The sequence below is a fragment of the Wasmannia auropunctata genome, unplaced genomic scaffold, assembly GCF_000956235.1.
Source record: "Wasmannia auropunctata unplaced genomic scaffold, wasmannia.A_1.0 LD336060.1, whole genome shotgun sequence".
NCBI classification, from domain to species: domain Eukaryota; kingdom Metazoa; phylum Arthropoda; class Insecta; order Hymenoptera; family Formicidae; genus Wasmannia; species Wasmannia auropunctata.
This window is the reverse complement of record NW_012026830.1, coordinates 547,810-572,339: the sequence shown is the minus strand read 5'-3', so window position 1 is coordinate 572,339 and position 24,530 is coordinate 547,810. Positions and strand designations below refer to the sequence as shown.

Genomic DNA, 24,530 nt, shown 5'->3' with positions numbered 1-24,530 from the left:
TTTCTCGCGTCTCCGTTAAACCCCGTTGTATTTTAATCGAAATCGCCGAATATCGAGCGAAATATACATTCATTACCTACCCGCGATTTTCCGAATGGACATTTAAAATAAGTTATATATATATTCGATAAGTAAAAAATAAAAAAAAAGCCATATAATTTACGATATGATTACGGATATTACAAATGTGAAAATCCACTTGATAATTCCGATAATTAATTGAAATAATAATTATTAGTGATTAATAAAATTAATTGCTGGTTTAAAAATTAATTTAAAAGTAAACGTTTCTAGCGTGTCACGTGTAGAAAACCGCGGGGCAAATTGATTTTTTTTTTCCTCATTGTCAGTCAATGAAGACTCGACAATGAACGCGAATTAATGAGAGGAGGCAAACATGTTGCGTCATGTAAAAACATTCCTATTACCCTCGGTACTTCGGGACACAATTGACTCCCGCCCGTTTCTTCTTAATGACGGATGCTAATTGCACGTACGCGCGCGCGGTCGATAGTTCTTCAACTGCGCGCAAGTACGACTAATAGCCTATGCTTTTTCAGCGAGGTAGAGAGGAAAACGAAGGAGAGAAGGAGCGAGGGAACAGAGAAATGACTCGAGCGCGAGTCCGCGCAGTCGGCTCAATGGAAGAAACAATGAAGCCGAACGGGTGGGGAAGGGGGGGAGGGCGGGGGAAGAAAAAACATTTTACAATGCCGGTTCACCGAGTAACGAGTAACCTTTGTGGCATGTCGCGACGTGCCGGGGACGTTAACGGGGAAAGAGCGTGTGGGGAACGTACGGAGGCTTTTATGCCGCGACGTCGATAACTTTGCGCGAAAAAGGACGCTTCGGGAAGAACGTCAGCTGTAAGCGTCGTTCTGACGCGCGCGGGATAAACCTTTCATAAATATATATTCCTCCGCAGGAGGGGTGAGAAAATGTGCGTGGGATCACGCACAGCGTGCATGCTGAGTGGATGCTTAAGGAATATATCCAAAGATATCGCCAAAAAATATTTGCACGGATAAATATATTCAAGGGATGTTTACAGAATAATAAGATCTGTGAAACGTTGAGGAAATTTAAAGGGAGCCTAAAAATATCACGTGATATCGTCTGAAATATCCGAGTGATGTACGGATATCCGATATTAAGGGGATACGCAAAGGTATTTAGGAATGTCCTCGAACACCCATTGCTGTGTGGGAGTGGTCCTCTTTCTGCTGCACGTTACACATTGACAACGTGAAGAAGAATCTATTCTCGGACGCGAGAGAAAACGGGCGCGAGTCGGGACGGCGGTAAGTCGAATGGGGGTAGAGAAGCCGGGGTGGAAATGAAAAATCGCTGGCGCCGTCGAGCCAAAAGTAACCACCTACTAGCTCTTACCTACAGATAAGAGTAAATAACGAGGCCGACAGACACGCGGAGGAGAACTAATTCGCCGCATATTTCACGCACGTACGCCCCGCGGCCGCTTCCGAGAATAAAGGGATTAATCGCGACTCTGTCGCTCTCTCTCGCTCCTGTTCTTTCTCTTACAGATATGTTTATTCGCTGTATTATGCATTTCTGAAAATGTTATCAGAAGACAGGAATCCTACAACTTATTAGCATAAATTTTCATCTTTACGAAAATCGAATCTTTAAAAGAAATTCTTTTCGACTCTCGAATTTTTACATTTGAGACTTTATTAGAAGAGCTAATTTAACAAGAGCTAATTTTATGAGTTAATTAGAAAATCTTACGGTTCTGCTTTTATGAAGATTTTTTTAGCAAACGTTGAAGACAGCATGAAATGAGAAAAGAAAAATTGAAAATAAACGTTCCTCATCTAATAAAGCTATCGTTAGTTTAATATAGAGTTAGTATTAAGATAATCAAATCGAGGTATTTATAAAAACTGATGAAAAATGCGATAGCGAACGAAAATATTTACCGACGGAAGAAATGCACTGACGAGAGCGAGAGAGTGCTTACCTTTTCACCGCTGTCGCTGGGCAGGTAAAACGTGAGAACCGTGAGAAACGATATCCCCATACAGGGGATGATAATGTTCACTGTGTAGAAGAGGGTTTTCCTCCTCATCGTGATGTTGAACGTGATGTCCAAGTAGGGCTCGTCGCAGCAAGTGTAAAACTTCTCGTTCCTGCGAGAAGAAAAGGCGCAAGAGACATTGCGGTTAATCGCCGGATCGATGAACAAGTGGGGAGGGAAGTGCGGCGGGATTACGGCGATGAAGTAAAAAGAAAAGAAGAAAAAAAGAAAATTCATCCAAGGAACGCAAAAATTCCGCTATTCAGAGCGGCGGCGAAGCGTTTGTACCCGACAATAAGTACGTTTTAAGTAAGTAGGGTCGGCGGTGAGCGAGACTTATGAGGAAAGTTTCGCGGGGGTCGTATAACTTCGTCGAAGATCTCTCTAAGTCGGTAACTCGGTTCAGACTCCACTCCCCTACGTCCTTCAGTCTTTTCCTTCTATTCAGGCCGACGGTCTCAAATCGGAGCCAATAATGTCGTGAATAAATTTGAATTATAATTATTTTTCAAGTACTTTTAATTTTTCTAAGCTGGTTGAAGTTTGAAACGTTCCTGGAGCGATTTTTCAAAAATTATTTGTCCCGTTTTTAGCTTGGCACAGAGTAACTCATAAGTGTCACAAACACAATAAAATATTTCGATCAAATACACTCGTCGAAAGGCACCCTTATGCTCGATAAAACACCCTCTCGGTCACTTAAAGAATTCTAGCTACGGCGAAAATGATTTCGCCTGTTTCTACTTTTGCACGAAGTAACTTCTGAGTGCCAGACACAATAAAAAATGTTCCGATTGAATGCACGCGTCAGAAGGAACCCTCATGCTCGATAAACCATCCTCTCGGTCATTTAAAGAATTCTAGCTACACCAAAAATGATTTGGCCCATTTCTACTTTTGCACAAGGAAACTCCTAAGTGCCAGACACAAAATAAAAAATGTTCCGATCAAATGCACGCGTCGGAAGGAATCTTTATGCTCGATAAACCACCCTCTCGGTTACTTAAATTCTTGTTAAGCCGACGAGTGAATATTTGATCGGAATGTTTTTTACTTTGTGCCCGGCACTCTTAGAAGTAATATTGTGCAAAAGTAGAAATGGGACAAATGATTAAAAAAAAAAATCGCTCCAAGAACGTTCCAAACTGCAAATTCCAGCTCTTAAAATTTTGTTTATATACTACATTCGTTCTCGAGAACTATCGTTGTGATTGACTTTATCTACTCATTCGACCTGCAGAATTTCTCGCTTGAAGGATTCGGTACGTGACAAATAGGGGTGTTTAGGGAATACGAAAGATATATAATACCGATGCCGAAAGTATTCGAACGTTAAAGTATCGATACTTCGGAATATCTTGAACATCTAGTGGCAGGACACCTCAAGTGTCTGTGAAAACATCCATTTTGCTACTGCGGCAGCTACCGGAAGCAGAATCCGATTCCCGTTTGCATCGCGGCACGCCGAATATTGGGAATCGAATTGTGCCCGGAAGCAACTGCTCGCTTATGCCAGGCCAGGATATTGAATGTAAAGAAACATTTCATAAGGAAAGAGAAAGGAGCCTCTCCTAGACGCGACTTTGAGAGTCTGATGTTATACTTGAGGATCGCGGGGATTAAATTGAGATTCTCCAGAGAGAACTAGATGAACTTTATGATAAATCTCACATTGAATTTTGATACAAGGAGATAAATCATAATCGCGAGAATGTATATTTGATTCATAAAATTTCGAATTCGAATCCTCACATTAAAATTTTTATAAAATATCGCGTATAAATGGATCCAACAAAATTCTTATTTTTACAACAATATAAATAGAGAATTGCATATAGCATTCTATATGTATATTTGAGAATTAAATAAAATGACGCGCGCAACGGACACTTACCGAACTGCAGGCACTTCTAAAATATCCCATTCTACCGACATGTAGAATTCGGACAGGTCAACTCCCACGTCCACCACGTTGCTCCCTGATTTTTCGTCCATGTGTCTTAGATCGACCTACGTGACAGAAAAAGCGGCTGGCATTAAGCTCGCGCGCGTAGAAAGCTCGCCGTCGTTGAAACGTTTGAATTCCATGCCCACGTAATTCATCGCTGACGTACGAGCGTGCAGTCGGAGGGCAAGTGCAGCTCTTACAGCATATAAATAAGATAAAAAAGATTTCTTTATATTTTATATTTCCTCGTTATATACTTTCTCAACTTTCAAAAATTCTAGTGACTACATCGATATGCAAAGCATTGATATGTCGTTGGCTTTGGTGGCTTCAACTGCACGCTCGCGATTAACTGCTTAATTACGAACAATAATAATTCTGAAATAAACTTTCAGTGCATGTCTTGAGATGCACTTGGTGTTCGCAGAAGCGCAGAGGGAGCTAATTGTCAAGGAATCAAAAAACGGAGCGTCGACTGTGGTGGTCCGCAACAACAGGACACTCTAGAGCAGCAACTAGATCAGCGGAATATATCGCCTTTATATACATATCGATATCTAATGTGTGCACCACATTGCAGAGTAAAAGGAACACGCAGTCAAAGAAAGAAACCAGACTAGCGCACTCGATTTGATTTCAGTCGTGAATTCAGGGCTAACAGCAGCTATGCGCCTAACGCTAACGAGATATTTCATTCAGCCGCGACTTTTCGATATAAATATCTTTTTTTTTTTTTAACAATCGTTGATAATAACTTTTGACCTGTAGACTGCCATGAAAGCTTTTCGTACAGCTCAATAAATGAATCGATGCAGGAATTCCTTCCCAGAAGAGAAATTAGCTCTCGTAATCTAAAGTTATCCTCCCCAATTTATAAGTCATTAATTGATCTTTTTTCCGCAGATAAAATTAAAAGTAACGTCAATTATTCCAATCTTGTAAAATTTTTATTTTGCAAAAACTAATTTATTCCAAAAATAACCGTATACTTGTTGCACTTGTACGTGCTGCAATTTGCACGATTAAACTTTTATACGCCTCGCGAATGTAAAGTTCACTTGTATACATTATGATCACGATAACAACCATTGTCGAATCACAACGAACTTTCCCGATGCAGAGGATTAGTTTGCCTCATCGGGAATAATTCCGCCGTTAAGTCCCTAACATTGTCTTCTGTGAAGCCATTCGAGCGACATGCAGCAAGATTAAAGCCAGCGGCGGCTTTAATGTTACGTAAGTGTCTAACCATTGGCCCAGGCGATCGCTCGCTGCAGTGGTATTACCGTGAAATACCTCGGGCAAACGCATTTCCGGTGATTCGAGTAACGGTGCACTTGCGGGTGATACTTTGTCACTGCTGCGGGACGAGATTAAAGCCGGCAAACAATTTCGATGCAACGCCGTTGTGATCGCGGTTCCGAAGAATGCAATCACCCCGAATTGCCTCGACATCTGACGAGCCATTCGGGCTTTTCGCCGTCGACAGAGAGAGAGAGAGAGAGAGAGAGAGAGAGAGAGAGAGCCGCGCTATTATAAATCACGTACGTTTATTTTGCCGAGAGCGCAATTTTGTCACAATTTTTTTTCTAAGAGACCATCTGTCTTTAAAAATAAAGTTTCAAGTGTGTATTTAATAGAAGACGGTTGCAAAGGAAACTCATATCTTTCCTCTCCCGTTCTTTATCGATTTATGAAAATTGCGAGACGCTAAACGATTAAATAAACTCGAGAGTAACGTGATTTACTACGATCCGCTCTCTGCAACTTAAATCTAATAATTTGTCTATATTTCGACAAGAGGGAAGAAATTCGGATCCAAGATTGAATTCAATCGTTGAAATTAGCGAGAACAAAATACCACGTGAGTTTTCGATTGAAAATTGGCAACGTGTGTAAGGAACAATTTTATCTCGTTACGCGAGACATAACGTGTAACGAGACTTTGCTGTCTTGAACCCAATTATGCAGATGCGATATCGCTTAAAATTCTCGCTAAAACGCGAATTATATCCGAGAAACGCGCGTAACTTCGCACCTGCCGTGGAATAACATTTCAATTAGGTTCACGCTAAATCGAGGCGCTGCGGACGGAATTAATTAAAGACGGCGGCGCGTACGGGATACCGCGCCATCCGATCTCGGCGAACTTCGCTAAAGATCTTTTGAAGTGTAGACAGGCTGCCACATTAATCTCGCGGATAACCGGACGTAAGCGGAATTTAAAGGAATATGCGTTACCAGTCGAAGCACGTCGCGCAATCCTTTTTCTCTAAAAATTGCGTTATCTTGCACGTCTCGTAATCGTTACGTGTGATTCACCCGTTCCGCATTTATCTCACCAATTTACTCTTTCGTTCCGCGGAGAAAATTTATAGCATCTGCTCTCTGTCTCTCTCTCTCTTTCTCTCTCTCCCGTGATATATCACTTTGTTACAATTAATATTCATTTATCATTATATTACATTCATTTAGTGTTTAGCCCATATTTTTCTCCTGTCTTTTTTAATTCCTAATGAAAAATGATTTATATACAAGTTAATTTAACATATCAATTAATTTTGTCATATGTGAAAAATTATTAGCGCTACAATAATCGAAGCATTTAGTAAAAGGACATTCTTAGTTTTTTGTCAAAAATTGTAAACATCTCAAATTCGCGGTGAAATTGAAATAAGAAATGTTTGAAGAAAAATTTCATTATACTATCATAACACGTGTATTATCTTTGCAGCTACATATTTTCTACTCGGACTTTCCGAAAAATAAAATAAGCTACGCGCGTGGCACTCTTCCAAACTGCGTTCGTGTCCGTTTCAGACTAACTGACGTACAAAGAGAGAGAACGACAGAAGCCCTGACGATTTAGGAGCATTTCCCCGTGAGTTGGGAAGAAGAACAGACGGCGGGGACGTATAAGTTACAAAGGAGACGCGGGAGAGACGCGCGTACTTTTTAAGCGGTGACGAATGTCGCCGGAAGATCTCACAGAGCTGCAAGCGCGCGGAAAGGAATCGACTGGTACAAATGGCCGGGGCGATGTGTAACATCGGTCAAACGCGAGTCGCACAGTTGACGTTTCTCGAACTCCTCCGTTTGATCTGCGCGCCGAGAGATCGAGAATGTTTCGAGCTTCCCGTGGTGCCCGCTGGCAATGTACTCGGCCGCGGCTGATACAAAAAAAAAAATAAAATAAAAGAAAGCAAAAGCACTCTCGCGTTCGTCGCGTAAATCGCCGAAAGACTGGCACGGACGTTAAAGAGTACTCGCGAAAATAACGGCGCGTCGTAGTGGCTTCTTTATTGACTTTGAGGTGGAGACGACACCGTCGCGCGGAATCCTTCCATGGCGAAGGATCGCCCCGGCTGATTGCCGATACGTCGGAGATTGTTTTACCGAGATAGAAGAGAGCCCGCGGTACAGTTTCGCGCGTTCCACTTATTGGCATCGTCGCCACTATTGCTTCCGTTACACCGCGGCGGCGTGTAATAATCGATCGTGAAAACAATTTCAACTTCACCCCTCGCATTCGCAAGGGGAACGAAAAATACCGTTTTTTTTTGTTTTCGATTTCTTTCGGTTCTTCAAACACACGGGCACGCGGGAAATTTTGCAAAACTTTCGGAGAGCGACCTCGCGCGCGCGCGATGTATATAAACTATTGAATTCATCGCTCCGTCCGCGAGAATCGACCTGCCGCACGGCGCGGCGCACGAGAGTCGCGCCAGGAGAACAGGAGCTTTGCTGATCGAAAGATTAGTGTTGATCTTTTGATGCGATAGTGGCGAGGCTTGATGTGATGGAGGGTGGGCTGAAAGGGTGATTCGATGAGGCGGCGGTTTAGATAGCCGGGCTTACGGCGTCTAGACACGGCGAGGGAAGATATGCGAGGCGGGGAGGAGGGGGGGATGACGGCGAATGGTGGTACGTACGGGTGTGGGAGGAGGAGGGGAAGGTGCTGTATTCGCAGTGAAGAGTGCGAGCGCGGGCTTCTCGCATCGTCGGGCGGTTAAATTGCACTTTGCGGCCGTGCGAGCGGGAGCGCGCAGCCACTTAACATTCTAAAATACTCGCCGGTTTTTCCTCGCGTGCGTTCCGCGCACCACCGGCGGCTATACCGCCTCTGTATATCGTAATGCATTTTAATTGCTACCACTTTCGCAATTGAGAACGCGAAAATTTAGCATCGCGGATATAACAGATGTGCGATCGGCACTTAAAACGGATGATAGACCGCGCTGTTCTCGACGTCGAAATGAATTCGTTACTGGCGAAAAATTCGCTTCCCTCTTCTCTTTTTCTTTCACGATAGCTACATCAAGATCAATAAAAAAAATCTTACAAAAAGTAATCGCCATCTCTTTCTTCGTTTTCATACTTTGGCCTGTCTTTCCTCTTTTTTTTTTCTGCAATCGATAATTCGATAGAGTCGACAGAGATGAACGTCAGTAAATATTTGGACGCGAAGAGTGTACGCCGCGTGTTTAAAATACTTTTTTCTTTAATAAAAAGCTCTCTCTACCGTGACAACCGGGACCAAAAAATAACATTGCGAGAGACTGTGCAGTTGCTCTCTTACTCAAGTTCTCGTATTACCGTTCTTTTCCCTCTATAACTCCGTGTCGCTCCGTTTAAACGGGAAGGAATGCGGAACCAAGTAATTTCGATGCGTCCACGTCAAGTCGACTAATTGCGTTTCTTCGGGTCGGTAGCGCTTTTTGTCGGCGCACTTGACATCGGTAGCGAGGAAGCTACGATGGACGGACGGATGAATCGATTTCGATGGGACAGTGATTTTTTGTCATTAGCTATCGGTACGGCGCTTTGCGGAACGGCGTATGATGAATTACGACCGACGGATGATGGATTTGCGGCGATTGTCGGTCCTCTTTTTTTACCCTCCCGCCAACGAGCGTTCCGTCTCCGTCTCTTTTTCTTACGCGCTTCATCGAGAGACTCGGACAACGGAGGATCCTTAATTATCTCCGAAAGTTGGCCGCATGATGAGTAATTGAAAGAAAGGATCTCGCGCGCGCGAAGGAACGGACCGCCCGCAGTGCAAGATGAATAATCGCGAGATTTGCGAGGTTCGCAAAGTGAAACTCGAGATTTGTGAAATTCTCATTTTACCGAGGGAAAACGCTTTTCGCTAGAACGAACGTACCTCATTCTAAACAGACTTAATTTCGTGTTTTATCCTTTGTCTACAATCTTGAAGATTACGTCAATCTTATAGGGAAAACGCAAACCCTCCGAGCGTTGAAGGTACATACAAGCAAAGCAGATCCAATTTCTTAAGAATAATACATGTAAAATTAAAGTATCTGCACGTTAAGTGTTTGTTTTATTTAAACCTCAAATACTTGAAAGTCTCCGATTTATTCAAGTAACTATATGCTTTAAAATCAACTTTTATTGGTACGCGTACAAATATTAAAATATTTCTAATATCATATTATATAATTTAAACATATCTAGATCAAGAATTTATTTTATAAATCCTGGTGCCCGTTCTTTTACAATTTGCTACGACAAATGTTGTAAGTTGAACTGCTTAAAATTTAATGTCAAACGTAACGTGCTCTATTTGTATTATCGACGTACGAATTCTCTTACGAAACTTGCTGATGCCACATGTCGCCGACAAGAGGTACAGCATACGAAAGTTGATGACATTTCTGAAAAATCCTGCAGCTGCGCTACATTCGCGACATTCGCACGGGAGTCTCTTGAGTGGACGACGCACAGGCCGTGCAAAGTGGTTTGCATGATATTAGCCGGCGCATAAATTCCACGTGTTTGCAACCGAATGAAATCGTAGTTTGCATAATACCATCCGGCAAACGCCCCCGTTTCTGCAAGCGTGAACTCGAGCTTTCATAACTGCGTTTTGTGCTTTCGTTTGGCTGCACAGGCGACCCAAAATACGAACCTTTCTAGTTCTGATTTAATCCGCGGGCATGAAGCGCAGAAAATAAATGGCCGTTTCCAGAAATGAGTAAAATGGTATTGTACCACTAAACTCTAACGCGAATTTTTTTATGAAATATTTTTCCTATTTTTTATTCTATGTATGTAAAAGTGTACTATTTTAAGCGAATAGAAACAATTCCTGATTGAGTACAAAATGACAGTTAAATCGCGTTCAGATTCAAATACGATTTTTTTGTCGTTGCAGACGCGATTTATCTTATCGCGATAGTTATCTTCGCGAGAACGAGAAAAAAATTTATCTATCGAACTATGAAAAAAAAAATCGTTATATGATATCGAGCTATGTACCTTCAACGTTGATCTACAAATTTTGACAAACTCGATGATAAATCTATCAAATTTCACGAGAAAATAGTTTCGTGTTTGGAACAAAATTGATGACACAAAAGTAACAATAATTAGATCTTTGGAAAAATTGATATCGAACTAAAATTCCATTGTTTTATGTGCACTTTTTAAAAATATCGCTTTCCTTTATCACGGAATCCATTAAAAGCAATTAATTTTCGTATTTAATTATAATAAATATTAAGATCACATCAATACATCTATGTATATTTGAAAAGTAATAATATACTTCATTTTTATGTATATTCATTCATTTTAAGAGTGTGGCAAGAGAAAGGCAACAAGAAAAATTACGCCACGTCTTCGAATAAGCCGCTGAGAATCAGCTTCTGAAAAAGCTCCGCCATGCATCTGACGTTGGCACTGAAGCATCGAAATGGAAGAACTTAATGAGAAGGATGAGAAAAAGACAAACTTAGTGCGGGAAGACTATGTCCACATAGGATAGGACAACGTTGCACGTTCATCCTACTTTTTCTCTGTATGACGCAGTCGCTGCAGAATTAAATAAATTTCTCATCACATTTGGGAAGTGCCAAAGCAGGGAATCGCGAATGGTAATGCAAATCATACGCGAGGAAGAATATGAGACGGAAAACTGAAAAGCCATTTTTGACATTTGAAGAATATTTTGTAAAATAAATTTTAGCAGTTACATTGAAATCCTGGATCATAAACCAGAATGTTAGATAAGCCTATAGGTTCAGCGACTCGCTACTTCTTTCAGGATAACGTCATTTGACATTACAGAGAAGGATAATGTAATTAACTAAAACTAGCTCCGAGTTAATCTTGATATAACTGGCTTTAAAGATTTCCCTTAAGCGTCTTCGCGGGGTGAATTTCGTGACCCTGTAAATTTCGTTTCCGCCTCTCACGCCCGTCAGGCCCGTGATCTCTCGTTTATGCAATCGGGAACGTTGCTCATGTATCATCGCGCTAGGGGGAAGTGGCCTCACCGGAAATAGCACCCCGGAGAAGCAAGGAGATCGAGATAAATCGGGCTAATGAATTCCACGTTGGAATAGCGCGTCGCTCGATCGTTGGCAATTATCGAGCGACCCACATTTTACGTTGCGGAAAACTCACGGATGCTAAACGCTCGTCATCGATCTTCCATCGAGGAATAGAAGATAACGACTCGATCAGTAACAGGCGCCATGTTTTTCTTCCCCCCCGATAAAGGCAGCATCATCACGCATCGATTGCATACAACGGGATATATGTGTGCGCACTTTCGAATAATCGAAACTTCGATAGTAACGGGAAACTAAAAACCGATTGGAATATTCTTGGAATATTCGTTAATCGCTGAAAGTGATTGGGCATAACTTTCTTAAAATCTTAATCTAGAAAATTTTCTACAATTTTACTGCCAAATTAAAAACAATTAAGATACTTCGAGCTCTGACGTGGTCGACTAAAAATGGTAACCGGTATCTTTGAATTTGCGCTTATCGATTGCGAATGAATGCTCCCGGATTTGCATCTGTTAACTGAAAGTGACAGGAATATTTTTGGAGCTTTCTCTTGTTGACTAAACGTGGTCGAAATATATTTTCGAATCTGATCTTTACGGACTCAAGCCGATTTGAATGTTTCTTTGAACCTATAAACACAGAATAATCCGCGATTTACATCACACAGGGATTTTAATCCCTTAAAATGTAGTCTCGTATTTTACATGGTATCCCGCAAGTAACCTCCTAGCCCCCTACTTATACATGCTTTCACGCATACAATTCGTGCACAGATCTAAATACATATCTTGCGGTTACTTGCGGCTGACCTTATAAAATACCGGGCGAGACTTCGGGAGTGTCTCGGCCTCCGTTGCAATGCAAATTGACCGAATGGATTAGCTTTAGCCCCCGGATTGGATTAACCCTTGGTGCTGATTGCGCTTGATTGCAAATAACATTATTATTCGTTATCCTCGCGAGCAAGTCGGGTCCACGAAGTTACATCGATAGCGAGAGACGTGCTTATTCTGATTGGATCCGCGTTGAATTTTCATGTTGTTCACGTGGTTCTCGATTAATTGGTAGCGACAATTTCTCAATCAGCATTACGCGCGGAACGTTTTGCCAATCATAGATTGATTGAAGAGTGGGAACAAATAGGGCGAGCATGTTTTGCATTAGCGAGAGAGACAACGTTGAAATTTACAGTCTCCGTGGTATTTAATTCAAAGGTTTAATTATTACGATATTCTTTCATATAGCATAGTACAAATCTTTAGTTTTCAATTTATCGAGAGAATGAAAAGAATTTTTAACTAAAACGTTTATTCAATTTGCTCGTGCAGAGCGTTGAAAACATTTGCGATTCACGAGATGTTTAATTAACTGATCTAAACCAAATTTTTACGTAGAAGGGAACCAATAGAAAGAACTTTTTAATCGGAGCAAGAGTTCACTGCTTATTACGTTCGAAAACGAAAAAGTTCTTGAATTTTTGCGAAGAAGGCGATGACAGGGTGTCGTCGTATCTGAATGACATAAATCGGAAAGAAAAATGCATATAAGTTCATATCTGTGCCTGAAATGCATTTATCTACATCACCGCGATATAGTTATAATATGAAGAATTTATATTCTCTCCCAATATGTGCATCTCTCGATAACGTCGACTTATTTAAAAAGAATAACGATATTCTCAGAAAAGTATTCTCGTTCCTATATAAGGGATATGCTGTGACAGATGTGTGTCTCGCGTGCGCGCGGATGTATTTTATCAATAAAATATACTTGACGCGAGAATGTTTCTTGATAACTCGATCAGAAATAATTAAACATTCCGATAAGAAGCTCGTTCGATGTAAGACGTGTCTTGTATGAAATAAAGATAAAAATTGATTGACATACAAATCTCTTTGGAGAGAAACAAGTTCTTTTTTTTTAAAGAGATTTTTCATTTCCATCCAAAGTCTTACAAATAATTAATTTTCCACGAAATAAAATTCTTCGTTCTAAAATATCATCGATTATCACGATGCAAGTAATTAATATTATCCATATGCATTGATACTAATTTCCTATTAATAGCAAACTGAATCGCACGTTTGGAAAGCGCTCGCGCTCTGATAAATTTCTCTCGTTCCCGAGAAAATTCCCGTTTATTGCATATGGTCTTTTTTCGTGGCAATTTTCCCCGAGCGACACTTAAGCGCCGTCCTCGGGAGAGATAACGCGACGGGGCGCAACGTCGAGCGCGCGGCACGTACATACAGCCCGTGGAGAATCGGGGGTGGCTTTATCTGTGAGTCACTAAGCCGTAGCTTCGACGGATGCACGTTTCTATAGTACGCCTAATTGTGCTAGGTGGATCGGCGACCCGAACGGCGGCGGCGGCGGCGGCGACGGGCCCGGTGTGCGAATCAGATTAGATCGTAAGCACCTGCACCCGGGATGGTAAGCGCGCCTGTGCGGTCCCGACATTGCAGGGAAATTCGTGTGGAGTGAGCTTGCGGACCGTGCATGAGCTTGTCTCCTCGGCTGTCTTCCGCTGCCGCTCTTGTTATGTATGTATGTATGCATAATCCTCGTTAGGCGAATCCTCCCCCTCGACCGCGAATCTCTCTCTCTCTCTCTCTCTCTCTCTCTCTCTCTCTCTCTCTCTCTCTCTCTTTCTCTCTCTCTGTTTCTCGCAATATCAATCATTTTTCTCTCCACTCGAGCGTGCATGCAACGCGGACGCCTGTTATTCTGGAGTCAATTTAAGCGATCGGTTTCTGAATGATTTCGTTATTTCTCGCCCCGTTCTTTGCGCCGCGATAATAACGCGAAGCTCGTAACGGAGAGAAGAGACGCGTTTCTGAGACGTGGATAAACATATTGAAGGGAATCGCGCGGATACACGACTCTTTTTCCCGAAAGAATTTCCGACGAAGTTGTTTTTTAATAGATGTGGGGGGATAGAGCAATATCGAAGATACATTTCTTTGTTTTTCCGAAGAAAAGCGTGAAAGTGACTCAATTCGTTGCGAAAACGAGTTCCCTCGGATAGAATTCTTTCGAAAAGATGAAACTATTTCCACCAGGCAGCGGGACGAAAACTTTTTTCGTAGACATCAGCGAACTTGCTAACGAGTTAGCTGATTTCCAGTCAGATTTCTTAGCCCGAAAGTTTCTCAACCAAACAAAAGCGCCGCGCGGAATTATTCTCACGTTTCCATAATATTCAATCTGTTGCACTCGCGTTTTAACAAGAAAAAACAAAACCTTGTTTTCACTCAGCGGACATGAGACATCCTCCATCGCGGTTTCCAAGTTCCATTTCCTGGAGATTCAGGTGCAATATTTGCAAAACGAGAAGCTCTCCACGTTTTTACAGTTCGGTGGAATGCAATGCGGGGAAAAGTAAAGTTACAATATTACGTAGGACGTTTGGGAAATCGCACATTTTACTCGGAATTATCAATACTGCTAAATTTAAAAAATTAAAAAATTATTCCATTATTGTATTTACGAACTTATCAGTGATTTCTTTAAAGTGATTTCAACATTTATCGGATTATATAACATTTACGAATAGACAATTATCTTTTTAAATTAAGTACACGTAATCAATTTATAATTTGATTATTTCTTTTAATATATTTTTTTTAGAACATTAGCACTGTAAAATCTTAAAGAACTCTTTTCAAAATTTAAAAAATCCTGGACGTATCTAATTTCCGAGAAAATAAACTACGATCTCCCATTGTCTCTCGATCGCGTTCTAAAACCGTGCGATAAAACATCGTTGTTTTACACACGACAGCCATAAACCCGTGGAACACAAAGTACTTCCGGACGACGCACGGATGCTTAGCTAAGCCGACATTAAGCAAGGCAACAGTGCCACTTCGGCGCGAAACGTACGCGGGTCGCAATAAAATCTCGCTTTAACCGTCGCAGACGACTTGAACGTAAAGTGGAAGAGGGCGAAGTAAAGCGGCAACGGCGGATCGGCAGAAGAAGAAGGAAGACGTCGTCCGAGACATCGGCGTTATTTAAGTGGAAGTGATACTTTAACAAAGATAAATCTCGCTATGATTGCCCCGAAGTATTTCAAGCCAGGTCTGCAACGCCTTTATGCGAGGGATACATGTATATACATACCGGAAGCAAACCGGGCGCGTGCATAAATCATGACGCGAGGTGCAATGCGCGGTGCTACTCGCCGCTTAACCGAGTTCCAAGCACGATGGGCAAACCGCGACCCATTTTTCCGCGAGAAAAAGAAAGATCACGAGTTCAATTCTGCGGGGGGGGGGGGAGGAGAGTGTGGGGAAAAACTGGAGGCCCCGGGCCGGCGGATGCACAAGTAGAACTGGAGCAGTAAAAACCCTCGCAATTTTTCGCACCCCGCCGAACTCGACTCGTTGACAGACCGCTGCATTTTCAGCGCGCGCACGGCACGAGGAGCATGAAGTGCGCGATTATCGGAATGCTTTTCTTGCTTCCGCTTTACTCGTTTTATTTGGTTCGAATTTATACGAGGTGTTAACCTTGATGTTTTTTCCTTCTCCGCATTAATGATAAATAACTAAAGAAGACAATCTGATTTGAGAATTTAAAAAAACTTCTAATTATAAGCGTAATATGTAATAATTATAAACCTCTAATTATAAAAGTAATGTAAGTAGTATGGTAAGTTTCGATAATTTCTTTTTTTTTTCACGTATCCCTCATTTATTACATAAAAGTCATTCCGCTGAAGATCGTTTCTACGATCGGGCGCTATCAAATATTCCTGCAATGCTAGGTCCATCGAATTTTTGATAACCCCTAATAATTTCATGACATTATTACATCCCCTATCCACTCAGGAGAGCCGCTTAAAAATTGAAGAGACGTATCCTGAGGGACAAGGCAAACCGAGTTTCCGTAGATCCCGGACGGGAAGAACGACTGTGTGAATAACATGTTACTTTGGCCCACGCGCGCATTCGGGTAGGACAAAACTATGAAACTACACGGCGACTTTTACAGGAATTCTGTTCCTTTGATCGTGACGACCTACCCGTAAAATCGAGGCGCCCCTTTGGGGCGATAGAAAACAGTAGCCTCTTTATCGACTCAAACGTTTTTCTCTAACGATATCGTTGGAGCACAAATTGATACGCTCTCCGGTATACATATTTATGCGCGCTTTAACGCCAAACTTACCTACTTGTCTTTGAATTTTAATACCGTTTTTTACCGTTCTCTCTCTCATATTTTCCTAAAACCGTGTGTGCAAACGTGGCATCTTTTAACCAGTATAATCCCGCGCGAGTCTTTTAGCAGACGTACCAGGAATATCAATTTAGAATCCTTTCACTTCGAGATATTTCTTGCAAAAAAATTGTAGAAGTTGTACTTTTAATGAAAAACTAACAAACGATGACATGGAAAATACGTGACCTAATTTCGCAGGCTCAAAAAGATTATAATGTTTCATTAGATAAAAATGAAAGGGGTAGGAAGGGCGACAACTGATTTTGCTGGAAATAACGACGTGCCTTGTACATATAACGATGAATATTATATCGCACGTGTCCCATGTGTGTATGCCGTCCCTATAATTATTATTATCGTCGACTGCGGCGTAATAGTACGAGTAAATTCAGGCAGTAAATTGGACGTTTGGTGGCAAACGCGGAAATTGGCAGTCCGGTCCTTTCTCTAAGTCTCGGGCGATAAATCCGGGCTATTAAACCGTTAAGCCGTTAACGCCGCACGATGCTACCGCGACGGAGAGATGGTGGTGTAAAGGACGCTTTCTTCACACCTGCCGTGTCCCGGGCGACACGTTTATTGCCCCTCTTTGTTGCATTTACATTCACACTTGCAGCCCTTCTAGAGACAGAAAGCTTTCCTAGCGCGCAAGCACATTAACGCTTTCCTACGCGCAACAACACACATCGAGCTTGCGGTACTTGGCTTTTACTATCGCATAACGCACACTTACATACACCCAACACAATAATATTAAACATACATATTTATGTTTTTTTGGGAGAGTGTAAAATGGATTGTGTTGAGTAAAGTGGAGTATAAGTGTTGAGTAAACTGCTTCTCTACGGGATGGTCCGAAACTTTTGCGCGGTGGATCATCTAAGGAAGAAATATGCGAACACATCTTCTAAAATGCGACACCTAATAATATAAACAATTAGACACTAACTAATTTTTCGCCTCTAACGAAATCTGGTAGTTCCGTTGAAAAATACTCGTTTTAAATGCACGATTTCTCTTGCGTGCAACATTCTGTTCCATTGTGCTCTGCAGTTTGACCCACACTGAAATGTTGTAGACATTTGATTAAAGAATGACGCGAAAAAATACGCGTGTGGCTCGAAGGCGCCTGGCAGTTTCGGAACAGCCTGTACGTGTTTATATACCGAGTGTGTGATTCCGTGTACTTTGCGGAATATATACGTGCGAAATGTGTTCGTGAACGTGTAAAAGTATGTGTGTGTGTGTGTGTGTGAACTGCATGTACAACGCTTGGCTGCAACCTGCGCGGCGCGATGCATCCTTTTTTAATCTTTCCGCCGCGTCGCAGTCCTCCGTAAGGAGGATAGGACGGGGGAGCATCGCGGAACTTGCTGTACAACAAAACTTACTGAAAGACTGTGCGAGATTAAACTCTGTATGTAAAAGATTCTCCTCTTTTAGCGAAACGCTTCGGCTCGCTTTCTCGCGCATAAATTGAGGGTAAATGTATTCAAGTTCTTAAATTGTTACGTAATTCTTAAGTTGGCGCATTCTTCGACAAATGTGAAGTTAATTTTGTCAAAATCGGTATTTAATCAATGTCAGTTCTTTCAGTTCGTGAGATTGTTCAATTTGTGGCGTTAAGTACTTCGTTAAACAACTTGAAATTCGTGCTAGAATCGCATGACATGCCGATATTTTTGCAGAGAAAAAAAAATCAATCCGAAATTTGTTACAGGACGCGATCGTGATCCCGACGGCTCAATTCCAAATCATTATGTGCATACGTGCTGGCAATATCTTCACGTAATCACATTCCCCTCGGAAGGACGAGAAAGATAGTGGCAACACGTAGTTCAAACTTATTAAGGAAGTAAAACGATATTATGCGCCGCACATACGCACTTATGCTCGCTTATCTTACACAAAGCCAAGCCACTTCTGATTGCATCGCGAGCGTCGCGGGAAATGCATTTTCGGCATGACACAAGTAAAGTATATCCGTATATGCGTATGTGTGTGTACATGGACGTATATCGCGTCTGTGTGTGTGTGTGTGTGTGTGTGTTTGTGTTTGTGTGTGTCTGTGTGTACGTGTAAGTGCATGATAAAAGCGAAACGTACAAAAGGCGCCGGCGCCACTATGGAAAGTCGAGCCCCCATGGAAAAGGTATAAAATTCGTGTGCATTATTCGAAAAGAAATAACGACGTCAATCGCCACTTTCGACGTATAAAGATCAAATCAATATATATACATACATACATATATATGTATATATATATATACATATATATATAAAGTATATATTGACTTGATTTCTTTTCTCTCTCGTTTGTTCACGTCATCCGTAACACACAATTGTACACAATCGGGTTGAAGACGTTTCCGTCCAAGAGACGCAAAGTCCACGCAGCCATTTCTTACGACCACTTCTTGCGATCATCTTTTTGTGGCCGTTCAACGGTAGATTAGGAACGATAAATGATAACGTGCGCATCAGTTTTGATTCCCTCGGTAAAAAAAAAGGACACAGAAAAAACCGTGCCTGAGGCGGACGATCACGGTACTATAAAAACTCTCTTTCTCTCCTTCTTACTCCGGACTCCCTCCCCCCTCCCCCCCTGTCACCTTAGATTAGTTCGACTCCAAATAGTCTGATTTACGAGCGTTCAATAATAACGGGGATTGCATCGGACGCGTTATCGATGATCACACGATTCGAGCTGATGCACTCAAATGGATAGTCAGACTTGTTTTTAGATGGATCGTAAATCGACGTAATGATAGACATCGAGATCGAGATGTGCTTCGGTTTATTTTCGGGACTTGCGAATTGATTGCACGAGTTTAATTTGCACGGTTGTGAATTTCTATTAATAAAAGCTACATGTGATCTTAAGAGAGTCGCGCATGAATGTCTTTAATTGATTATAATAATTTACAATTATTTCCTTTTGTAACGATGCAACCCTTATGCATTATATTTATTCATATTTACTATTGTCCCAAGCATTTCTTTTTTATGATATGACACATTAGTTTTTTTTTTTATTTGTGAGCTCCTTACAAAGATGTAAATCCTAATTACGAGATCTCGTAATTCCGAAAATGTGGATATTAAGAAAGAAAAAGAGAGAGACACGGAAAAGCTTTTTTTAAAGGTACAGTATTTATGTACGAACGCTGTACTACCGTATCTATGTAGAAAAAAAAAAGAATAAATTCTACAATTGCGAGCTTTTCCTGTAATCATGAGAAACCCTCTCACAATGCTTTTAGTTACTAATACAACAATATTCACAAGTTATTATTCTAACAAAATAAAAATCTAAATTTCACGTTATAAAGTTTCGCAATTAGTGTAACAACATTTCAAATTTTTTCCTCTTTTCTTTTCTTACTATTAGGTCAATCTAAAGTAAATTGTGGAAGTTCGAAACAAGATAAACAGATTGCAGCTTATCGTTTAATTATTGTCGTATATTTTATCAAAAGTTACAATTTGATCGGAGTAATACTACTCTTATCTTTTCCGTGTCAAAAATCGACCGCAAGAAAGGTACGCGCGTATTGAACGAACGTAAATTCATCGCGAACTGATCCGACACGGTCCTAGAATAACAAATATCTTCTGAAGCGAATGATTTAGCTGTCAAGCTCGAATCAAATTAAAAAAGATCTCCTCCCTGAAAAGCCGGCTGAATCCCTATCCTTATACGCACGAAACGTCGTTGACGAGGGCGGACGGAGGATTGTGCGCGTGGCACAACTTGACCGCACATTCTAATGCTAACGCCGACAGAATTTCACGCTAGGGCGTGCAATCGACGTATCGCGAATCCTGACGGCCGGCGTGTAAGGTCGATGGTAGTCGACGACGCACGTCCCGTCCCGTCCCATCCTGTCGTCTCGGCCGGTGGTGCGTTTGGTTGTTTCCGACGAATATCGGACTGCGCTCTGACCCGGTCACGTTGACATGAACCACTCAACAAGTCAACGACTCGCCGCTGCTAAGTTAAAGCCGCGAAAGCACTATACTTTCCCCTAAGGGCTTCTTAAAGGGGATGCGCCCTTTCCGCGCTCGCGTGCGCGACCGGAATTCCCGATGAATATCTTGCGCGGAAACTCTTCATCCACATGGAAAACGTTCTCCCGTTCGGAACGGATGACTTTTGACGGGCGGTACAAGTTAGCACGGTCAATCGCCATTACTGCTGTTTCATTTGGAATTTGAGTACAGCTTTATATGAAAACGCTCGTAAAAGTCGAACGGAAAGAGTCCACGGAACGTCGCGCGTTTTCCCACCTTTATACGACTTAATAAAAAATATACTGCATATAAATGACATATTAAATACAAATTGCAGTTTACGGCATCGATCGGAAAGTTGTCATTTATCGAATAGTTTAGTATTGAAACTTAAAACTGTTTTAAACGTTTTAACAGCTTTTTTTAGCTGCACGGAAAGAACGATTTTTTTGAAAGGTCTAAAAATTTTGCTAAATACAGATCTGAAAATAATTTTTTATTAAATTATCAAAATAATTTTTTAGAATGTTAAAACTGATAAGCATTGCTATAAAACGTTTTAACATTCTAGCAATCATTTTGACTTTCGCACAAAATTATTTTGATTATTGAACAAAAATTATTTTCAGACCTGAATTCAGCAAAATTGTTCTTTCCGTGTGTTGCTTTTGCAGACACGAACAAAATCATGCCAAAATACTTTGTGTTTGAATTTTTTATTACGCATCTATATTGATTGAGTCATTTACAAAAATTCTAATTGTAGATTGAAAGATTTTAATTTTATCAGCAAGTGAATTTGAAAATGTATAGACGCTGAAATCGAAAACCTAGACAATCGGTGTGCATATCGACAAAAAAGGAACAAAGGGAGCACAATAAATATGCATAGATATATCTATGAATATGCATAAAAAACATTTTTTTTTATATACATATGCATTTCGGGAAAAACATCGTTTTTTCGCGGACAAGTTCTGTGTCAGAAAGTTACACCGCTTAATCTACTCCGTTAAAAAAAATCTTTTGCACTCTCTGATAAATACTGTAAGCTGCAATTATGAAAAAAAAAAATGTTCTGCTTATTTAACAAAATATGTTCAACGGATTATCGGCGATTATCGGTGCAGTTTTAAGAAAATCGGCCGCAAAATCAATTAAGGAAATATGTGAAGGATTCGCGTTACAATCGGAATATTTTTTAATTTTTATTTCGTTATACGTCGAGCTTCCAGATATAACCGGATTCGGGGCGAGTGGCGGTGTCGCGTATTGGAAAAGGAATTATTGTGAAAGGTCTTAATTAGTGACGCGAACAAAGCGTATAACTCCGCTTCACTTATCAATTTGATACCGACATCGGTCATCCCGGACGTTGTGCTGCGCTGTTATCACGCGTTGTGCGCGCGGTATAGAAATATGATTTCGCGCGAGACAAAGCACGTTATCGCAGACCGTTAATTACGAAGTTGCGACAGACGCGTTAAATAAGATTAACGAATCAGACGGTTTTGATCCCATTCGCTGTCATTTAACTCTTTTGTATTCTTCACGATCGCTTCTCTCTACAGTGCGTAGGTGCGGGACAGATCGATAAATCGCGATTAACGAAAATGTTGCTGATCCCTACTGTACTGATCTCTTTTCTTCGCTAAACGCGTCATTACAGTTTTGTAATCGTAACTTCTCTCGGAAATGTAATTCAATGTCTTAGTAGAGCTCGAGTCGCAGAAGTCTCTTTCATAATTTTTCTCACACTCTCTACGAAGCTCGCTTCCGAGTTCCGATAAGAATTTATTGCGAATTCGCGCTGCTCGGCTGCGTTAGTGCACGCCGGTGCACCTAAAGGTCATCGCACACAGATTTAGCCAGGTCTTGACCGGTGAAACTTCGAGCATAAATCCGCGCGAGCAGTACGGTGACTCAGGTCGAACAGCTCGATGGTCGAGATGATAATACGTCTTTGCGAATATTGCCGTATGCTTTTATATATCAATATTTGCGTCTGACTTTTCACGCGTGTAAACACGATGCCAATGTTCAATCGAATCCATCGGATCGTCGCGAAAATAGCGAAACAATCTCGCGCGTTTTAAGTGTAAAATTGATTTTTTTTTCCACCGGAATAATTTCACTATCCCCCGTATCAGTCGCATAGCTATAAAATTGCATCGTTGTCTCGCAGCAGAGCTATATCTTGATTTTTGATACAAATGCGATCTGCTACTTCGACGGAAAAGGAAGAGAGCGAGCAGCGGCCGTGGATGCCGTTTCGCGGAACGGGGACTTTCGCAGGAATTCAGGAAATTGAATTATTATCGTCTGTTCGCTCTGAAACTCGCGTGTGTCCGTCTCGGATGACTGACCCGGCGATATAGCTCCCGCGCAGAAGCTGGCGGCGTTTTTCACGAACAATCGACGTCGCAGTAGAGCGGATAAATATCGGAGCCGCCGGAAATCGTTCGGCCGCGATATTCGATCGGTCGGGCGAAATTCGACGCGGTTCATCCGGATGTGTTCTCTTTTTTTTTCTACAAACACGCGAAACGATCGGCCTAACCGCGGATTAACTGGAGCAATCAAGTCGCGATTATTGACGGTGGCGTAACAAAATTATATAGGACGCGCCTCCGACTCGTATCTTCAAATCGTCGGCGAATTTTTTAAATAACATAAAAAACGCGTTACGTACATCAGTCGACGTCCCGTGTATCTTATAACGAACTGGAATTTCTGTTCGCGCGCGAGACGTCTCGTATATTCTAATCATTATATCGAGCGCACCGATATCGTGGCGCGCGGTGCGTTATTAATGGCGTCATTATAGGACAAACAGCCAAATTATTCGTTGATAGGTCATGCGGACAAGAGAGCGCACTGACCCCGGTGGCAACCGGTTTTATTTATGCAACGCGCAAATTGTTGGATGCTGCACGCCGTCATATAATTACGCGGTTACTCTTCCTCCCTGCTCCCTATATTTATTGAATAAAACGTCGGAGGAACGACCGCGCTTCGAACGAACGTTAACTCGAAACAAGTCCGCGGTTTCACAAGCCGAGGAGTTACGACGAAGCGTAGCAGCGAATCACAATTTGCGACGTCGTCGCGACGCTGCGAGCGGCAAAACGCTCTATCGAGAACATATTAGATCATCAGCCGCGACCCGATCTCCTTTTCGCAATTCGAGCTTTATTTTATGTACCGTCTGACGACACCGGGAAAAGATACGAGGCCGACTCGGCCGGCATATAGATATACGCGGGAATGAGCGCACAGAAGCCGCGTACGTGCACTGGAATATTGATCCACCCTTTATCGTAGCAATAAAGCACGCCGGCACCGTAGGAGCACGGAGGAGGGATACGTTACGCGAAAAGTCGTATTATCTCACGATGCACGACTGGAATCGTCCGACTGACGAGTGCGAATGAAGTACCGCGCACTGGCGCAACGTTTGCAAGCTATATTTCTCGCGCCTTTTTTTCCCCTGCGGTTCTTTGTGCAATTTTTTTTTTCAAATTGATTTTCCGCGAGGTGTGAATTACAATTAATTGTAAACGTCGAAAAAAAAAACAGAATATCTAATGACCTTAGAAAGGTTCTGATTATAAAGCTTGCAAATTGGAATGAATTATCGAAGGGATCAGTATATCTATTAGCGTTTTGTTGGCCCATGTGAGATACAATACGACAATTTGTCCTGCAGAATATATCGTTTCAGTTAACGCGAGCCTCGTATAATCCGATTGGCGGGACTAACGAGCGCAATGCGTCGCTGCAAAAAGCGCGGAAATTCCACGACGGAAAGTTTTAACGATGTAGCCGTGGGAATGTGCGGAAGTTACGGATGAGCCGCGAATCAAAGAGGACACGCACGCACCAAATAACGTGTACGGTAGAGACTGTATTACGCCCGAGCGCGAAATCGGTACATAATAATTACATAATCATGTTAAGCCTTGTCTTGCAAGCACACGAG

At 41.8% G+C, this 24,530-nt stretch overlaps 1 protein-coding gene across 3 annotated transcripts in view; it reads right to left on the bottom strand.

Moving 5' to 3' along the window:
- The window catches only part of LOC105450508 (acetylcholine receptor subunit alpha-like), a 159,710-nt gene that overhangs the window by 39,107 nt on the left and 96,073 nt on the right, over positions 1 to 24,530 (bottom strand). For all 3 annotated transcript variants that reach the window (XR_974464.1, XM_011690367.1, XM_011690366.1), the window contains 2 exons: positions 3,933 to 4,048; positions 1,982 to 2,150 (listed from right to left, as the gene is read on the bottom strand). Coding sequence is in view for 2 of the 3 variants with exons in the window: in XM_011690367.1 (XP_011688669.1) it covers positions 1,982 to 2,150; positions 3,933 to 4,048 (285 nt within the window). In the remaining variant the exon portion in view is untranslated. The remainder of the gene's footprint in view (positions 1 to 1,981; positions 2,151 to 3,932; positions 4,049 to 24,530) is intronic.